The following is a 19413-nucleotide window of genomic DNA, read 5'->3' on the forward strand; positions in this document are numbered from 1 at the left end:
CTTTTAACCAGTTTTTTTGCAATGGATGTATTTTGCACGAGAATAAACTTCAAGCACTTCAGTTTCAGCTTTGGAGGACTGATGTCTCTAGTTTTCATTGGATGTTGTATTTTCTTGTTACTATCATCAGCTTGCCTGATAAAAATCAGCATTGAGTTCCCTTGGGTTTGTACGAAAATCACTTGAGCTCATCTCTTCCTTCCTCACCATCTTCTGTTCTATAATCTCTCAGGCATCTTCCCATAACTCCACTGAAGAGAAAAACCGGCGTAACTCCAGTGAGGAGAGAGGCAAACAGTCTGCTGGTGAAGAGAAACGCAAAGCTGTCTTGTCCGAAGGGAAGTTGAAGAAGGCCACAGGGGAAGGAAAGAAGCGAGTCTCTTCTGTTTCATCAGACAGAGGCTCAAAATCTCCGCTGAAAAGAGCACAGGACCAGAGCCCCCGAAAGCGGGGTCGTCCCCCAAAGGATGAGAAGGTTTGTGTTGTTCGTGTCCTGCCCTGCCCTGTGGACTTTACAGATGGACTCTGGGATGGTTGGCACTTTGGTTCAGCAGCCAACAGGAAGAGTTTGGTTCTTTCCATTTGTAAAGCTACCTGTATTGATTCTTCTAGATTTGTCAGCTGACAGATGTCTTTGGCTAGGGTTTCCTGTGGATTCCAGGCAGAAATAGCTAGTTTTTTGAATGGCTCCATAATTTCTTTGAGGGCCATCTCCTGAAGTTCCACGTTTGTATCTTTCCATCCCTCAGAGTATGCTTTGTGTGTTGCCACTTAGTAGGGTCCTGTGGAGATATGGGCTGCCAGATGATACTCTGATCCGCATCTCCCATCTCATTTCGTATGGTTTGTGTCATCGTGTGACATTTTCCTCTCAGTTGCTCCCAAAGCTTGGGAACTCAGTGAAAGGCTACCAGACTGAGGCTCACTGGAGACATCCTTGTGGCCTGAGGGAAGCTACCAGGAAACTTAGCACTGCTTATTTCAGCTTCTTTGATTGTGGCTGTTCCATAGTCCACTGCAGTGGCACACAACCTAGGGTATTGTATCCTCAGTATTTTTGGATTTCCTGGCAGCTGCCATATCCAACTGTAGATTTTCTATCCTCTGTCATTCAGAATTACAGCTTTTTATTCTAGTTTGTGGACCTTGTAGTGATATCTGCCTCAGCACCTCCAAAATGGATTGTTGCAATGCATATGCTCTACAGGAAACTGCACCTGAAGACTACTGAGAAGCTTCAACTAAAGTACTGCATGACATCCTGCTTGTTCATTGGTACTTTTAGAAAAAACATATTGGTCTTAGTGTTCTTTCTTCCAGTGCTTTTTAGGGAGCCATTTAAGATGCCTTCTTGATCTTTAAAGCCCTGCATGAATTGAGCTTCTGTTGGCTGAACAGCAGCCTTTCTTCTTGGTACCTCACAAATTTGATAATGCCAGACATTAAAAGTGAGAGGTCATTTGACAAGGCCTGGTTAGCTTTGGGCTATGACTCTGGAATTCCCTCCTTGACATCCCTCTCTTTTAGCCTTTCAGAGTGGTGTATATTAATCTGCAGACCATGTTGCAAGGCCTGTTTTGCTGCTTCCTTTTTTGGAAAGTGGGAAGAGTACAGTGCTGATGCTCCTGGTGGTGTCTTCACTTACACAGAATACCATTTCATTGGCTAGCTAGCTCTGTGTTCCTAGTACACATGGATAAGCATGTGAATTCAGATCAGCTGTTGTGACCTTCTGGGGTACAAGGTGCTTTCTCAGCACTGAGCATAACTCCCGCCTTACAGGGTTAGCTTTGCTGAAGATTCATAGATTAATAGTTTATAGAGTTGGAAGGGGCCCAGTGGATCGTTGTCTGACCCCCCTGCCCCCGGCAGGAAAGAGAACCAAGATCAGACGACCCCAGCCAGGTGATTGTCAAGCCTCCAAGTTGGGTGACAGCACCACCTCTCTTGGAAGCCCATTTCAGACTCTGGCCACCCTTATTGTAAAAAAATTCTTCCTAATGTCTAACCTTAAATCCACTCTCCACTAGTTTGCACCCATTATTCCTAGTTACTTGTAAGTTCCCGTTATTGTACTTGTAAATTCAGTTGCCGGTAATAAGCTTTAATCTTTACTAGCCAGAAGACTTGTCAATCATCTTCACATGCTGAGATTTTGCTGAAGTACCCATGCCAGCTACCTTGATGCAGCCACAGCTGAGAGGGATGGGTAGTTATAAGCAGTCTTATTGGCAAGGCACAGCAAAGAACATTGAAAATTACTTTGAAGCTGTACATTGAATATAAACAGCCTCTGATGTGTGGTGGCTAGTAATGTCCAACCCAAACCATGAGAAGAGAGGCCAGCTAACGCACAAGGTGGATATGATACGTTTCACGGCTATGGAAATTTACTAGCCCAAGTGTAAAGTCTGCTATTACCACTATTGTGAAAACAGTAATAAAAAAAAAAATCCAAAGTTTTACTTTCCTGGAAAAGAAACTTACCCCACGCAGGTAGCAAGTGCATGGAGCTGTGGGAGAGTAACATGAAACATTGATTTTTATGGCACTTCTCAGTCATGTGTTTTAATAAAATAGAATTGCTTTATGTAGCTATGCTTTTTGTGAAAGCTAAGAAGCAAGAACACCTAAAAGCTCCTCCTGAGAGGTGATGTACCTGATCCAAATGACCTGGAATATAGCTGGCTTCACTCCTTAAAATATTCTCAATTTTAAAATAACATGATAAAATATTTTTCAAGTTGGAAATGTCCACATTTTGTCCAACCTGCCAGGAGCCTGATGGCTAACACTGACCTGTGTACAATGAATTACGTTGCAGTCCCCCTCTTCTAGCGGAAACAGATGCAGGTGCTAGAGTCTCCAAATTTCACCATGTGGTGCTTCATCTTGGTTTGAGTGAAAACTCACCTGGCCTTTAAATGAGTGCTAGAATCTCTAACATCCAGGCTGCCCTTCTGTATTTAAAGTAAAATGACAATAATCCAGATAATGTCCAGTGGTTGTTCCAAATAATGCTGCTTCATTCTCCAAGTGAAACTGCTGATGTTGTAGTGTGGGCACAGGGTATAGTGTGCTCTTGCAGGAAGTACATCTGCAGAGAGAAGAGTTGCAGTTCTATATTTTACGAGCAGAACACCCACTTCAGGAAAATAAAACCAGTTGTGTCCCATCCCACACAATCCTGCCCTGCAGGATTTAAAAGTCTGTACAATTGAATTAAAACATCTTCCATACCCCATGCTTGGAAATGCTGGAAGAGAACTTCAAAAGATGCTCCCCTCCTTTCTTACATGCTTTGCCAAGCAGTGAAATAGCATGTTAAGTATTATGAGTGGCATAAGACAGCACCCCTTGAACTGCAACTATTAATTTGCCCCTTAGAGTTAATGTTTCGTGCCCTCTGCAGACTCAAGTGGCTGTTGCTGCCTCAGCTTCATGTTTTGAAGGTTTTTGATGCAGTCAACAGCCAGACACACTTCTTTTAAATGAAGGCAGAGAACCTAGAGACTAGTTAAGAGGCTTGTCTGTGGTGATGCACACTCATCCTTCCCTCACCTTGTTCTTTACCCTGACTGGACGGAAACAGTAAAGTCAGGGATGTTCATTTGTTTCCATGTGTGTTTTGGATTTATGGGAATAAACAGATTCCTTTGGTATGCATTGGGTTTGCGTTCTCCTAAAGCCCTAACTGTGTTTAAACTCCTGCACTGGTGATTCATACTTTCTTTCATCTCACCCACTGCTGGATTAGTCTTCACACTCTTAGGTCAGTTTCTGCTTCAGTGTAACCTTTTATGAGGAGGGATTTCCAAAGCTGTGTGAAAAACAAAGGGTATCATATGGCTTTTCAAATTCTGTGTCCTAAAAACCAACACTTTGGGGCCAGCTATTTAAACTTTGACTTTAAGCTGCAGTCTTTATGATCCTCCTTGTCTCTCCTTAGGATCTCACAATCCCAGAGTCAAGTACAGTGAAGAAAGTGATGACTGGAACAGTGGCTGGATTTAAATGGCCACCAAGTGTAGGCGAGGTAATTAACCCTTTGCTTTCTTTGCTACCAAAGTAATTCAGGACTTAGCGTGACTGTCAGAGGAGCAGATACTATGGCTCATCTTGTTTGAATCTCATCTGCTGAGTTCAGATATATTCATTGATCTTTCCTTCTTCCCACTGCCGGTAGAAGGAGGGCATTGTGATGCTGAAATGGAACAAGAGCTGGGGAATTTTTTTTTTCTCCTGTGATTAGCAAATTTGCACAAAAATGAGATTTCAGTCATCACAAAGTTGTGCATTGAATTAACTCATAGGTTTAACTGCTAAAACTATTCTTCAGGGTTAGATCTATAAATCTGGATGAGGAGACTGTAGTGTGTATTCTTTCTTTTACGCAACCACATTCACTCAGCATGAGGGAGATCAGAGTTCAAGTTGAACCTACATCTCCCACCTCCCTGGTGAAGGGTCTCCTTCACTCCCCTGTTTTGTAGCAGTTAAACTTTGTATAAAATATTGAAAGAGACATTGAAACAGTGAACAGTGGAAGGGCTTTCTAGATGGTCACCGACACAGCAGTAAAATGCCTGGGTCCCAGTCTCTAGTCGCATAAATGTTAAATTATTTAAGCAGTGTGGAATAATATGTGCAAGAGAGATTTAGATCGCTCTCCCCTGACCTCATACCACTCTGTACTGCAATGTTTTAAAGCATTCTGCAGGGTTAGAGTTTCTAATATTTCCTCAGGGAGCAAAGGCAATTGAATGACAATCTGCCACTACTATGTCCATTGTGTTTGTAAATCTAGTTTCTCATTTCCTTTGTTTTTCTCAGAGGTGCCTGAAAATGGAATGTTTTGGGTTAAATGAAGCATTTTTGTGGTGGTCTTAATTTGCGAGGAAGTGTTTTAAAATTGGGGAGGGGGAAATCCTGTTTAGATGCTTTTCTTTTTGCCCCATCTGGATGCCAAATGCAACTTGGTTTTCAGTGCAGCCTTAACTGCAGTTACCACCAGTTGTCCACATACAGGGTGGCTGTCTGGTTACTGATGAAGGAATCGATAAACAAGTGTTTTCTCCTTATTTTAACCAGTTCCCTTCTTTATTATTTTGTGATCAAGTCTGTATATTTACTACATAGTTATTTTTCAAGAATTAATATGTTTACATTGCTAATGCTCATCTTGCTCTTGACTTGTGGTGCTTAAGATACCCCTAGTTAAGTGTTAAGTTAGCATTTGTTTAAAGCAAATCAGTTGCTTTCTCTTACAACCAGGACACTAGTCTTGGTAGTATGCTTCATTATTCCTAATCTAATTCAAGTACCTATCCATTCTTTGATTTCCCTTCCTTCATGCTTCCTGAATACCTAACTTTTCTGACTGGGGTTTCTCATTTTGAGGACCTAACTAAGTATGCAGGGAAGAGGCAACTATTTTATTTGTAGAGTCCTGAAAAGTCCCTCTCACTGGGAAGTACTGCCATCCAGCCATCAAAGTAGCCGAATTGGGTGCTGTGGTTACTCACTGGTTCTCTTGTGATATTTCTCAGCCTGTGCTTTTCTGATTGCAGCCTGTTAAGGACAGCGACCCACATTTCCATCACTTTCTGCTCAGCCAGACAGAGAAGGTAAGCAATCGTTCCATAGGTTTTGGCCGTCTGGATGAGCTTGTTACCCTGGCTTCTGCAGGGCCTAATATCTAATGCTGCAGAAAGACTGTGTCACCAGCTGTGCAGTATTGAGTATTTGGAGTTAGCCATCTGAAATTTACCTTGCACACAGCTCCATAGTGGTATCCCTGGGGTTTAGGTTGGCTTTGTTTTTAGCTTATAACTTAAGATATGCCAGGTAATTCAAATTATTAAGCACCCCACTTTTCTAGTAGTCTGTGACAGATAAAGTATTAGTTCTGTCATTTAGCTTGAGTGTGTTTACTTGGTTCTGAATCGATGACTGGATCCAGGTGAGAAAGCTATTATGAAATCTCCTGCCCTAGGAAATGAAGCCGGTTTTTAAAAACAGCCAGTCAAGATAAGGAGAAAAGAAAAGATCAATTTAAATGAGGTGGATTGGTATCCAGTTGTGGATCTGGGCAGAGACAGCAGGATTAAGAACAGGGTTGTCGGCTTTAATCTAAATGCGTTCTTAAGGAACAATCCAAGGAGAAACAGCCTTTTATTGCACTCCATTTGTTAAATGCCACACACCAGTCTTTCTTCCTAATAAAGATTGTGCTCTGGCAGTGTTGGTCTGAGGCCAGGAATAGGGAGAGAAGAATAAAGGAGTCTCCATCTTCTGCAGTGTCAGATATGTGAATTGGAGTGCTCCCTCTGGTTTGTGGGGTAGTCGTGGTCTGCATTCTCTGCTAGTGTGGACTGTAGTAAGGAGTGTGGTGCCTACATTAAAGAAAAACATTAAGAGCCTGAAAAGAAAGTGTGTAGGGTCAATGGTACCCTCCATTGTGAAGGAACTGTGGTTTATTTTCTTTCATGGGGAGGAGTGTCTCACTGTTCAACAGATGGTGGTGTGTGGGAGAGCTGCCTCTCTTATGTACCAAGGATATGGTCTGTTTGCTCTGCAAAGCAAAAGAGCACCAGGCTTTCCCTGAATGTTTTCTCTCTTCTCTATACAGCCGGCTGTCTGCTACCAGGCCATAACTAAGAAGCTGAAAGTGTGTGAAGAGGTGAGGCCAGCCTTCCCTTGAGTTCATTTTTGTTACTCTGTAACAAAAGGTCTAGTAGTTCTTTCAGAGCCAGCATACCTTGTGGCTTGTTCTCCTAGGAAACAGGATCCACCTCCATCCAGGCAGCAGACAGCACGGCAGTCAATGGCAGCATCACTCCTACAGACAAAAAGTAAGGTCCCTACTATGTTCCTAGTATGCCTTCTCTTTCTCTATCCCCCTCCCTCTCTGAGGAGACTGGAAAACAACCACTAATAAACCTGGCCCTTAGATAAACCTGCCATTGCTCTGTACCACAGGGTCTGCCCACTGGCCCTGCGTGAGACTCGCTCACAGAAAGCAAATGAGGAGGCTAGAACAGATGGAGTAGAAGGGCACAAGGCCAGACCCTGATACATATTTGCAGTGCCAGGTTTTTTCACTCCGAGGTGGGATGTTGCAGGTATTAAAGAGCTGCTCATGCAACATGATCCAGAAAGGTGAAGGCATTTCCCTTCAATAACATCTCTCAGTTGACTGGGGTTGTTTATTCACTAACGCAAGCAGCAAGAAGGGAAGAGGGAGGCATGCTCTCCCACCTCACAGGAGCTATCATATAGCACGTGAGCCTTCTGGTTTCTTCTAACGTTCCCCTTCTCCTTTCTAGAGTGACAGGAGCCATAGTTGAGCTTCCTGTTTCACTCTGGGACTTCCGTTCTGTTCAACTGAAGCTCAGGCTGTGGCCGGCTGTCTGCCGTTAGATCCTTTGTATCTCTCAGGATGTCAGTTTTCACCTGTACGCAAAGGGAACCAAAGTAACAATGAAGTTATTCAGGTAAAAACCTTTCTCAGAAGAGCAGGGCTTGGGGGAGTGGGAACATCTCTTCAGTTAGCAAGAAATGGAAAAGGGCAGACTGTGATGCTGCATAAGACCCTAGAATGAGTCACTCCGACCCTTTGTTAGTTGGCTTCAGCAGCAGAAAGTGAGCCAGAGTGCAGGTGGATCGCTGAAGCTGAAATGCATCTGCAGTGGGTTTTGTTCAGATTAGCATTCGAAAAGGCTGTGCTGTGGGGGATGGGAAGGCAACTCTCCCTGTGTGAACTCCAGAGGTGTAATTTAAATACCCACTAATTTTGTATTGCAGCGTCTCCTCCTAACATCTGCCATTTTATTGTAAAGTGACATGGTGTATACAAGGATCCCTAAAGCCATGAGTGCAGAGCAGTTTCTGTTGTTGTGTAATAATAGGGGCACTTCTGGCTACCATGCCTACAAAAATCTTGCCAGGCAGCTGGCCTGTGGTCATGATCGTGTATTGTGGTGAACTTAATTGACCTGTTGTTATCTTGTGTTCCTCTTGTCTTTTTGTACCCACTGGTTGTTAACTGTCTTGGGTCTGTGTCCAGCAGATAGCACATAGATAGGGTCTTAATCCATGACTGGCACTCCTAGCACAATACAAGTAATGTTAATTTAACATCCAGAAGTAATGCGCAGCCTTTGAACACCAGACCTAGTACTAACACTGGAATGGGAAGTGGAGGCTTCAGTGTCTCAAACATTTACTTCTCCCTGTTCAGCAGGATAGCTGGCAGTAGAAAGTGAGGAAACAGCAAATGTAATTAAAGCTAAATCTTTAACCAGGTTGGGGGTTTTCAGGAGGAGGGGAGCAGGTAGGGGAAGTAAATCAGACAGGACTGTTTTGTTCACATGTTCATTCATAATGATGTTGAGTAAGTAAAATAAGAATCACCTTGCTCTTAAAATAAGCTGAATCTGCCTTTGAAGAAAGTGGCAGGTTCTTAGAAATTACTCAGCCTTACTCTACATTTGACTACAGTGGCACAAATTCTGGGCTGCAGCACCTCCAGTGTTTGCTTGATAGTAGTTTTAGGGTCATCAGGTTGTGATTAGTTTCCACCTCTGCTGTTTTCCCCTTCCTATACTGATGTGTGTCTCTTCTCCCCAGGATAGGATTTCTGGGTCTTGGCCTCATGGGAAGTGGCATTGTCTCCAACTTACTAAAAATGGGGCACACAGTCACTGTGTGGAACCGCACTGCTGAAAAGGTGAGCATATCCTCTAGGAGTTACGGGATGGAGTCTTCAGTGCAGTGAGGGCACTTTTTATACAAGTCCCCCAGTGAAGCCTCTACAACCTCGCTGTAAAAAACCTGCATTGAAGTTCATTAGGGGAGGATGTTCACTGTTATAGAACTAATCCATCTGCTGTATCATAATAATGGAAAAAAATGTTTTCCTGCTGGGGGGATTGTTAAAAGCTGGCAATTGTTGTAAACAGGATTTGCTACAGTGGGATTGTACTGCAGGAGAGTGCATCCCTATGGAGGGCTATAACACACAATGCTGTAAGATTCGTGCATTGGTGAAAAAAGAGCAATGGAGCTGAAAAACCAAGAAGTACACCGTTGAGTTCATTCTGTGGGAGGGATATGTTGTTTGGCCAGGACTCTTTATCCTGGCATTTTGTTGTTCATACCGGAATAACTGCTTCCAGCTGAACCCGATCTGTTAGCGTGAGGCAAAAATATTTTTCCAAGTATCTTGCTGAAGACTCAAATGCAGTTGATTGGCTGTGAGCTGTAGTTACATTCAACATTGAGGTTTGACTTTGTCTTTTTGTGTGGTGCACAGTGTTTTTATGAGATTGTGGTATAGAGCAATTGTGACCAAGATTCAGCCCATAGAGCTGTGTCATCTGGCCTGTAGGGCTCCCCCAGTTCTGGAAACTTGGCAGTGGAGGAACAGTGGTGGCACTGATTTGCCACAGCTTCTCCTGCCTCCAGATTTCTGGATCGCTGGGGTGACGAGAGTTGGGCATCACTGGTGTAGAGTGACAACTGCATGCTGCACAGTGTGGTAACTTTTCATGTGGGTTAAGAGATTTCTGCAAGCCCTAACCACAGGCAATAGGAAGAGGCTGGGCAGTTGGAGAAACAGCCAGTCTAGATGAATCCAAAGCATTGTCAGTGCTCTGCATATCCTGCTGGCAAATTGGAAGATGTTTTTTGACATTCAGTGTCCAAGATTTGTCTTGCCTTCCCTCCAGACATTGGAGTATCCAAATCTTGTGATTTTCTTCCAAGAAAACTCCCCTCTCTGTGTTTTCTATGAATGATTTCCTTCTCTTGCAACTGTCTCTTCTGGGTTCAGGAATGTATAGCATGGCCCCCTCATACATTGGAATCTAGGTAGCATTGGGTCCTTTTGCTAATGTGCTAGGCCTGTCTTCCATTGCTATGGACCTAAAGGTTAGAGTTCCTGTTACAGCAAAAAACACTGAGGTTTTCTGGTCTCTGCTTCCTCCTCCTTTACATTTGGATTTCTGACTTTTGCAGTGTGACTTGTTCATCCAGGAAGGGGCACGGCTAGGAAGAACCCCTGCTGAGGTGGTTTCAACCTGCGATATCACCTTTGCCTGTGTATCAGATCCAAAGGCAGCCAAAGATGTAAGGATTATCTCTTTCTCCCCCTTTTCTTCCACCCAGCAGGTGGACCTCATTATACAGTCCTGACTTGCCCTATCTAGATCCTTTTAGAGAGTCACTGCATATAGGTTCCGTTTCCCACTGAGCACAGTAATCAGGGTTGCTTTCAATGCTGATCACTGGTACCATGCAAGAGTAACTTTTCTGATTAAAAATACTGTTATCACTGTGTTATCCTGCACGCCTATTTAAAACTAAACAAGAAACTGCTTCTGAGATTCCTGCAGTAGTCTGACACTTAAGTCAACTCTGTTTCATCTGCTGCATTGAAGGATTTGAGTGTCTTTGCAGACACCCTATTGCTTTACCACTCTTCTGTTCCAACAGCTGGTACTTGGTCCGAGCGGGGTATTGCAGGGCATACGCCCAGGGAAGTGCTATGTGGATATGTCAACTGTGGATGCAGATACTGTCACGGAACTGGCCCAGGTAACTGTTCTCCTGAACATATGACACTTGCCAGGTGGAATTCTTGTTTCTGTGGGATTAACTGTTCTTAGTGTATTTTCTTTTTCAATCTTCTCTCTCTGGAGGTACTGGGTAAGGGAGAGAATTAAAGCGACCTATGAAAAACTGGACCATTCAACCAAATTGGAACAGCAGTTCTCAAAGGATTATATACAACAAAGCCAGTAGCCTTAGTTCTGTCTTCCTAAACTGCAGTGCTAACAGCCAGTCAAACTTCAGTCCTGAGGGAGTTATCTGTCATCTTAACATTCACTGCAGCAGGTTCAGTGGGATAAGAGTTCTCTTGGTGACTAAAAACAAGTTTTCCTCAATTTGATGAACCTCATAATCTGTGTATTTCCTTTTTTTAAAGGTATTTTAAGGGTTAGGAGGGAGAAATCCTTCCAGGCTCCTCTCCTTAAACATTTACATCCAGAACGATCAGAGATTCCTGTGTAAGGAAAGAAGCATCGTGACCACTAGGGCTGTGTGAAACTTCGGCAGCTGTTTTGTTTCAGTGCCCAAAACACCAAATATGAAACGAAATGTTTCAGAAAATTTTGGCATTTCAGAATCAGGCTTGCAGGGAAACAGATACTAAGAAGAGGGAGGGGAAAGAGGAGGAGAAGTAGTACTCTGATATTGACATCTGTAGCTGGCCAGCATCTGTGCTCTGTCCCTGAGGTCTCTTTCAATCCCAGAACTCTGGGGGAGGGACAGCAGCCTGCTGTCATCTCGCAGGCAGATCCAGGGGCCCACACCCCCTAGGAGGAGTCTAGCACAGCCCTCTCCAGGGGTGGGGGGCACAGGCCCCCAGATCTGTGTGCAGGATGACAGCAGGCTCCTGCTGCTGGCTGGGGCCAGTGCCAGCACCCAAGTCTGCTTAGCATAGCCTGTGCCAAGCGCCAGAAAGAACCCAGTACTGATGCTGGTCCCAGCTGGCAGCAGCAGCAGCCTGCTATCATCCCGCATGCAGATCCGGACCTCCGGAGTCCGACACAGCCCCGCAGCCCTCCTGGGCGGTGTGGACTCCCAGATCTGCACACAGGATGACAGCATGCTGCTGCTGCCGGAAGTACAGGTAGTCCTCGGACGTACAACGCAACTGGTTCCTGAAAACCGTGTCTTAAGTCAAAATGTTGTAACTCAGAACCAATTTTCTCATAGGAAACCATGTTATAAATGAGGGATTGGTTCCTGAACCAAGGCCGGATACCTATTGTCACCAAAAATACCACAGAATTGTGTACTTGATCAATTATAGATGAGTAAAATAGCTATATTAATGTATTTATATTGTAAATAGCAATCATATTGATTTGGAAGGACTTCTTTGAGGTGACTTTGCTAGACTTTTTGAAAGGCTCTTGTTTGGACTTTTTGAAGGGTTTTGGCTGGAGTCTTCTCAGGAGTCTTGTCTGCAGGTTTTTCTGGAGTCTTGTCTGCTTTCTTAAAGAACGTATCCAAAGAAGTTTGGACAGATGTTCTCCAGGGAGATGAGTGATGCAGCAAACTTGTTCCGATGTGGTGTCACATCGGATCAAGTGTTGTAAAGTTGAAACTGACGTCATAAAGTTGAAAAAGGGAGTCAGTTTATAAATGTTGTAACTCGAAAGGTTGCAAGTCGAGGACTGTCTGTACCATGAGTTTTGCTTTGAACTGTTTGAGGTGCAGTTTCACAGGAACCCCTGCACCTATCTCCTTGAAGCTTGGCGGGCTTTGTGCCCTCAGAAGGAGCTACCATCCCTGCAATTTTCTTCCGAATGAGGCAAGAAATGACAAAGTTACAGGCATTTTAGTGATTTCCCCATTATAGCCTATGGCCAAACCACTGACACAGAGTCAAACTGATTCAGCTGAATCGAAACAGAACAGTGATCTGAAACACCTGAACTAATCACTGTCCCTTCTAAACCAAATAAAAACATAGCCAGTTCACACAGCCCTAATGACCACTTCTGAGGGAAACATGGTTTCCTGCCTTGTGTTCTCAACTCTTTTATTGTCTTGAAATGGCCTAAGAAGAAACGACTTAGCAGTGTGATGGATAATAACAGAAGTACAAGGGCATATACTATAAAAACCCAAGTGTAGATATGTTCTGAACTACCACTGTCTTCTCAGGAATAAATACCTAAGTATGGACAACTCAAGGACGGTTCGTCAGTGCCTGTAATCCACAGACAGCAGCAGTCTCTCACTTTTATAGACAAACTACTCTCTGAACTTAAACACTATTAGGTTTCCATCCTTGAATCTCCAAGCCCTTCAGCTTGTCTCTCTCCTAGTTCAGAATAGGGTCTTTGAAACAAGTACTTCTGAGAATGCAGAACTGAACTGGGAACAGAGCCCAACAGGTTTCTGCCCAACCATCCCCCGTCTAATGTTTGTCTTTATCCCTTATATAATGCACACCTTAAGCGTTGTCTGAAGTTCCATGGGGTTTTTCTGTGGTGCTTAGCAAGGTCACGTATTGCTCAGCTGCTGAAATTTATGCTGCCCTGCTCCAACGTTTGTCAGGGCAGAAGAAAATGAACAGAGTAGCAAGGATGGGGATAAAGCAGGTCTTTGCACTTGGATAGTTTTTGCAACACTCTGCATGCATCTGTGGATGCTACTCCATTTTTCTGCAGTATTTCCATTCTCCCTGTTCTGTTTTACACATCTAGTCCCAGTGGTATAAATGCCCTGAACACTGTTTTTGTTTTCCCTGCTCCCCACACTCTGTGTGTGTGTGTGTGTGTGTGTGTGTGTGTGTATGTATATATATGTATATGTATATGTATGTATATATATGTGATGTTTTTGCATAGGTAACATAAGGACATTCTCTTCCTTTCTTACTAGGTGATAGTATCCAGGGGTGGTCGCTTTTTGGAAGCACCAGTCTCAGGAAATCAGCAGCTGTCTAACGATGGGATGTTGGTGATCTTAGCAGCTGGAGATAGGGGTTTATATGAGGACTGCAGCAGCTGTTTCCAAGCAATGGGGAAGACCTCTTTTTTTCTAGGTAATTGAAACATGGGGTGCCTTGTTGCATTTTCTCAGTCAGTGCAAAGAGCATAATTTCCAGCAAGGAGTTTGAGGGGGGACAAATATCCTCTTTGCGGGCCACTGGTAAGAGAGTGAGCAAAATAGCTAGCTGTTTCTTCCTTTCATGAGGTAGAACAGGAAAAGGGACAGGTGTATGGCCTGTAACCTGTATATAGCCCTTGATATTCACCGCCCAGTCATGCGTTGGGTCCCACCAGGTTTCATTGAGCCCCACTATGTCTGGGTTGGTGTCAGCTAGCAGGAGGTAAGTTCCTCCTGCTTGTTTCCCATACTACAAGCATTTGTGTAGAGGCATTTGAGGCCTCCTGTGGATGTGTGCACTGGCCCCCTAATCACAGCATTGCCCTGGCCCCTGTTGCTTACCTGTGTGTATGTTGTGCTCATCGGTCTAGGCTGGGTTTTACTTGTGAGTGATGCTTGGTTTACCGGTCCAAGGCTTCCTCCTCCCTTGTCTTCCCCTTCCCCCGACAAGCCTAGTTTAAAGGTTTCTTCTTCCATGGTTTTCTTCACCCTAGGACAAATAGCATTAAAGGGTATGTCAACTATAAGATGCGTGTTTGTGTTCTTTCAAGGGGAAGGAGGAGCTGGGTAGCACTAGACTTACTTCTGACGAGACTAGGAGTGGTGCTGGGGTGCATGTTATTAGTCAGGGAAATATCCTCTAGCGTCTCCAAACAACGATGGTGGATGCTGGGCTGGGGGGTGGAGGTGGTTAAGAAACAGGGGATAGATCACCCTAGATATACCCTGTTCAATGCTTCCCCTCTAAAGCATCCATTTCTGCCACAGTTGGAAACAGGGTACTGGGCTGGATGGGTGTTTGGTCTGACCCAGTGTGGGAATTGAATTCAGTGTTCACTTATGTATGTGGGGAGTAAGCCTGCTCTGTCTCATGGAGGAATATCCAACAGCATGTCTCTCTGGCAGGTGAAGTAGGCAATGCTGCCAAGATGATGCTGATTGTGAACATGGTCCAAGGGAGTTTCATGGCCACAATAGCAGAAGGACTGACTCTGGCTCAAGTGACTGGTCAGTCCCAGCAGACTCTTCTGGATATCCTCAATCAGGGACAGCTTGCCAGCATCTTCCTGGACCAGAAGTGCCAAAGTATGGTTCCTTTTTATTCTTTCAAAGCATATATTTCTTGCCTAGCAGCCATTGGGTTGATGATGAAAAAAGGAAGCTTCCCATCTGTTCTCAGCCTGGGATGCTGGAAATTTTCTTTATCTAGCCCTTTTATATTAGATTGGAAATTAAAAGTTACATTCCCTTGTCCTCTTCAGAGCACAGCACCAACTCTGTCATCTGCAATCACTCTCTTAGGATGTGAAGTTCCCAGTCAGGGCTTCATCAGGCCAGGTGACAAATGAAATGGGCAGAAACCTGCCATGGGTGCTGTGCAGAAACGATGGTTCAGTTTGCCAGTGGTGCTAGTGGAATTTTCTTGACTGGAAGATGGTAGAAGGCAGGAAGTAGGGAAAGGACTGTAGCAAGAAACATCAGAATTGGAGATGAGGGCTAGCACTGAAGAGGAATGTTGAATTGCAGGCTCTTGCAGGAATTGTTAGGTGGATTTACCTTTGCCTGATTTGGCATTTCTTTCTCTGCAGATATCCTGCAAGGAAATTTTAAGCCTGACTTCTACCTGAAATACATCCAGAAGGATCTTAGGTTAGCCATTGCACTAGGTGATTCTGTCAACCATCCAACTCCCATGGCAGCTGCAGCCAACGAGGTGAGTCACTCAGCATCTCAAATTAGTGTAGATCTGTCTAGTGCCAGGGTGTCTGGACAGACATAGTGTGGGACTCTTGAGAGGGAGAAAAACTTAGCGGCGAACTATATAACAGGGATTCCTAAGCATCTGGGGGCACGATGGGTGAGTTTAAGTGGAGGGAGGTGTGTTTGTTTGGACTTTTGGCCATTTGTGTCCAGAATGGGTGACACTTCAGGGACTCCTACAAAACTGCAAGTTCTGATCTACAGCATTGTGCCACCCCACTGCATCACTCAATGCCCTGGTTAGTGCTGGGCTGCTAAGCAACATAGCCAGATCCAGGCCCTCTAAAAAGAGTAACTAACCCTTTACCACTCTCTCTTCTCCAGGTATATAAACGGGCAAAAGCATTGGACCAATCAGACAACGATATGTCTGCTGTGTACAGGGCCTACATCCATTAGGCTGCACCATTCTTACTGTTAATACCATGATTATTAATTAATATTATTATGATACTGGGTTTTAACTCTGGACCAGTCCATCTCTGTCTCTCCATTTCCTTTTATACACAAACTTTGAGATCTGCCATGAGGGCAGCTGCTGCAGTGAGCCTTCCCCTGGCGGTGGAAGGGGAAGGAGGGGGCTCGGATTGTTGCAGTCTGATTAGAAAATCCATGCCATGCACTGACAGTCACGGAACAGAACAGTAGCAACTCGTTCAGAAGCTCTGAGGCACTTCCGCCTGAAATCTGCTGCTTGGCTTCTTTTATCCTCTTTTGTGCACTTGTCCGAGATGCTGTCTCTAATGATTGCTTCTCTCCTTTGTTGTGAGTAATGTACATGCTCGTTTCCCTGCATCAAGGGACTGTTGAAATCCTTTCCATCTACATGTGAATATCAGTTAGGGCCTGGGTCCCATTTGTGGGTAAGAAGTTACTCCTCTTTTCTCAACCAATGCTGTAGAACAACGCACCTCCCATGGAGGTGAAAGGGCAGTTCTGGAAGGTGATGGAGCTGCATGCAACACTGTCTTGATCTCCCTCCCGCCCTCACCCCACTGAAAGAATTGAGACCTTAATGGATAAAAGAGAATGCAAGTGGGAGAAAAACCATTATGAACACGGCTTCCTAAAAAGCTTCTTGTAGCATCCCATAAACAGTATTGGGAACTTAGGGGGCATGGCTTAGAAATCACAAAACCAATTCACCAGGCCAGAAGTAGTGTATTTTACTCAATGAAGGAACAAGCCAGGGTCCCTTCTTTCTTTTTATGTTTTTACATAGATTTACCTCTGTTTTTCAACCAGTGCATATTTACAAAAGCTTCTTGGATTCTGGGAATGTCACAAACAGAGTCATGAGTCTGCTGAGATGGCCAGAAGGAATGACCATAGGGCTAAGAGACAGTCTGGGGTTGCAAGCCAAGCTGTCTCCCTGTGGCTGTCAGGTGGTAGTCTTAGCCCTTTGCCTCATTTTCAAAATGAGCAATACTCATCTACTTCCCGGGGGAGTTGTGAGGTTTCATCAGTGAACTTTGAATAGGTAAGATTTCCTGTGCCAGTGCTGTGTGGCTGCAGTGAGACTGGCCCAACCAGTCTCTCAGTACTTGTGACTCTGCTTGTGGCAACCCATTGGTCAGATACCAAAGTTTGAGGAAGGCCTAGTTCATGGAGCAGGGGCTGGAGGCTGCTGCTGAATATGAACCTAGAGCTGTGGAAGCCAGTATATAAGAAGTCATCAGTGCTGAAAGCAGAGAAAGCCAGAGTCCAAATAATGCCTGCATCTGGGGGGTTGCGGAAAGCACAGAGCTCTCTAGATGTTGTTTATAAACTCTCTCAGTATTAGCCTGGTAGGAGGGCTCTTGCATTTTAATAAATGAAAAGGTCAGTAATCAGGGCCATGAACTCTTCCCCTTGACATCAAAATAGAAAAGAGCAAAGGCAGAGTGGCTGCATTCCTTTAACTTCTTGAGGACTGCTCCTGCTCCTCATCCCATGAGCAGCAGCAGTAGCAGTGTTTATTGCACTGGCTAAGAGCAGAGCCATGGGAGCCCACCTTGGCAACACTGCCCCCATCCTTAAGGCACCTTTTGGGGTTTTTGAAGGGAAAAGCCTCCCACCTAGAAAGACTCCCCTGGCTCTGGATTTCTGTAGCTGAACCACATGCCTTGCCTGTGGAAGGGTGAATAGCTTTGTGGTGTGGTTCAGAGCACCTCAGAGGGAAAATATCAGGCATTTGTTGTGGAACAGAACATCCAACTCCTCCCTAAAGCTGTAAATGCTTCACCTCTGACCTGTTACTGTTTGTGGGCTAATGCTGCACTGGGCATTATCCCTCACAGTGAGCATCACCCTGTAATAAGAGATCCTGTTACTTTGCCTGATGACTCATTGCTGTACATATGCACAATACTATATCATATGTACAAGTCTGCCTGCACAACAACCGCCAATCATCTGCACATAGGTATTCTACATTAAACGCACCTATGCACCTACCTGGTATCCATCTGCTTTTGACATTTTTGCCACCCACGTAGCTCAGCAGCGTTAGAAAGCTTTGATTATTCACATTGCCCATATGAGTAACTGTACTGAAGGTACCAGGAACGTTACTTGTGCTTTGGGTGCTGGAGCTAGACCCTAGGATTTATACTTGGGTGCATATGTAGGGATGTTGAGATTAAGGTCCAGCTGGAAGAGTGAGTTGTGCTCAAGCATTTGCGAGTCCTTGTAATATCCCTGCAGAGGTGTCTTGGAATAAATTCAAGTAAATGGATCTGAGCCAATGTAGTCAAAGATCTCCCTACGTTATAGTCTGTGGTGCTTCTGGAATCAGCTGAGGGGAGGGGAACTCTGGATCTTACAGCTTTGGATCTGTTTTTAGCAATCAGTTCAGAGATCACCTCACTGCTGCAGGCTTGTTTTTTTATAAATGTTCAAGTGCTTAAACTGGAAGTGTTTGTGTACATGGGAGTGGCAAGACACAGCAGTAAAACACTGTAATTTTATCCTGTAAAAACCGAACTGCAGTTCTGATGGTGGCTACTGATCTGCTGGAGGGGTGTGGTGCTTCCTGTCCAACCGTACAATTACGGATACACCAGGGAGCAGAGAGTGAGCGAGATGTGAAGGAGGGGTGGAAATGGCGAAAACGGGACTGTTTCAGATGCCATTTCAAGTTCTAGCCCAGGTGTGGGTTTCACTTGGATACTTTGTATTTATGTTTGTAGCTTCTGAACACAAATCCCATTCTGTTTGTAGGCCTGAGAGGTGGGGGGAGGGAGAAGGGACGGGAGCTGTGGATTGAAAGATGCTATAATGAAACTGGCTAGTCAATGTTGTCTTAATATTGTTGACAATTCTGTAAAGTTCCTTTATATGAGGATTTCTGTTTTAGCAATTTGCTTTTTTTTTTTTTTGACTCCCTCCTTTTTAAAGAAGAAAATGTGACACTTGTGAAAAGCTTGTAAGAAAAGCAGTTTCCTTTCTTCCTCAATGACAGATCCTATAGTTTAATTAAGGTTGTGAATTTTTTTTATTATTTTTTGCCTTGTTTTTAATTAACGTTTGTCATTCAGAATAGGATGTGTGATAATGTTTAAATGGCAAAACAAAAAAGATTTTTGTGCAATTAACAAAGCTACTGGCAAAAAAATAAAACCTTTCTTGGTAACACAATGTTCTGGTGGTTGTTTCCAAGGCCTCCTCACACCTGTGCTTGTAGTCTTGGGAATGTGCTGCCCAGCCCCCCAAATGACTCCAAAACAGGTTGTCCTACATCTTGAGTGGCATATCGGTCATTTAAGGCCTCACATCAGCAGCAGTATCCCTCACTTTTTAGGGAAGTGAGGATAATAAGGTCTTTGAACTGAAGAGCTCAAAATCTAGATGAAGCACCACAGGTTCCTTGTGAAGTCTGATGTAGTCAGCACTCATTACTGTTAAATTGCTCAAGGCACTAGATAATGGCATCTGTTAAGCCTTTCAGCTCTAATTCAGGCTGGTTATGATGCTGATAAC

General features: G+C 44.3%; 1 protein-coding gene across 2 annotated transcripts in view; it reads left to right on the forward strand.

Annotated features, from left to right (window-relative positions):
• Window positions 1-19066, forward strand: part of GLYR1 (glyoxylate reductase 1 homolog) — a 31866-nt gene extending 12800 nt beyond the window's left edge. The window contains exons 5-16 of one of the 2 annotated variants that reach the window (XM_019539829.1): window positions 233-475; window positions 3950-4036; window positions 5571-5627; window positions 6632-6682; window positions 6781-6854; window positions 8632-8731; window positions 10021-10131; window positions 10501-10599; window positions 13465-13627; window positions 14599-14778; window positions 15282-15406; window positions 15778-19066. In XM_019539829.1, coding sequence (XP_019395374.1) covers window positions 233-475; window positions 3950-4036; window positions 5571-5627; window positions 6632-6682; window positions 6781-6854; window positions 8632-8731; window positions 10021-10131; window positions 10501-10599; window positions 13465-13627; window positions 14599-14778; window positions 15282-15406; window positions 15778-15852 — 1365 coding nt within the window. In that variant the 3' untranslated portion in view covers window positions 15853-19066. Of the gene's footprint in view, window positions 1-232; window positions 476-3949; window positions 4037-5570; window positions 5628-6631; window positions 6683-6780; window positions 6855-8631; window positions 8732-10020; window positions 10132-10497; window positions 10600-13464; window positions 13628-14598; window positions 14779-15281; window positions 15407-15777 lie in introns of both variants that reach the window. The other variant, XM_019539828.1, reaches the window with a different exon arrangement.
• Window positions 19067-19413: the final 347 nt, after the last annotated feature.

The sequence above is a fragment of the Crocodylus porosus genome, unplaced genomic scaffold (assembly GCF_001723895.1).
Source record: "Crocodylus porosus isolate Cpor-Errol unplaced genomic scaffold, CroPor_comp1, whole genome shotgun sequence".
Lineage (NCBI taxonomy): Eukaryota > Metazoa > Chordata > Crocodylia > Crocodylidae > Crocodylus > Crocodylus porosus.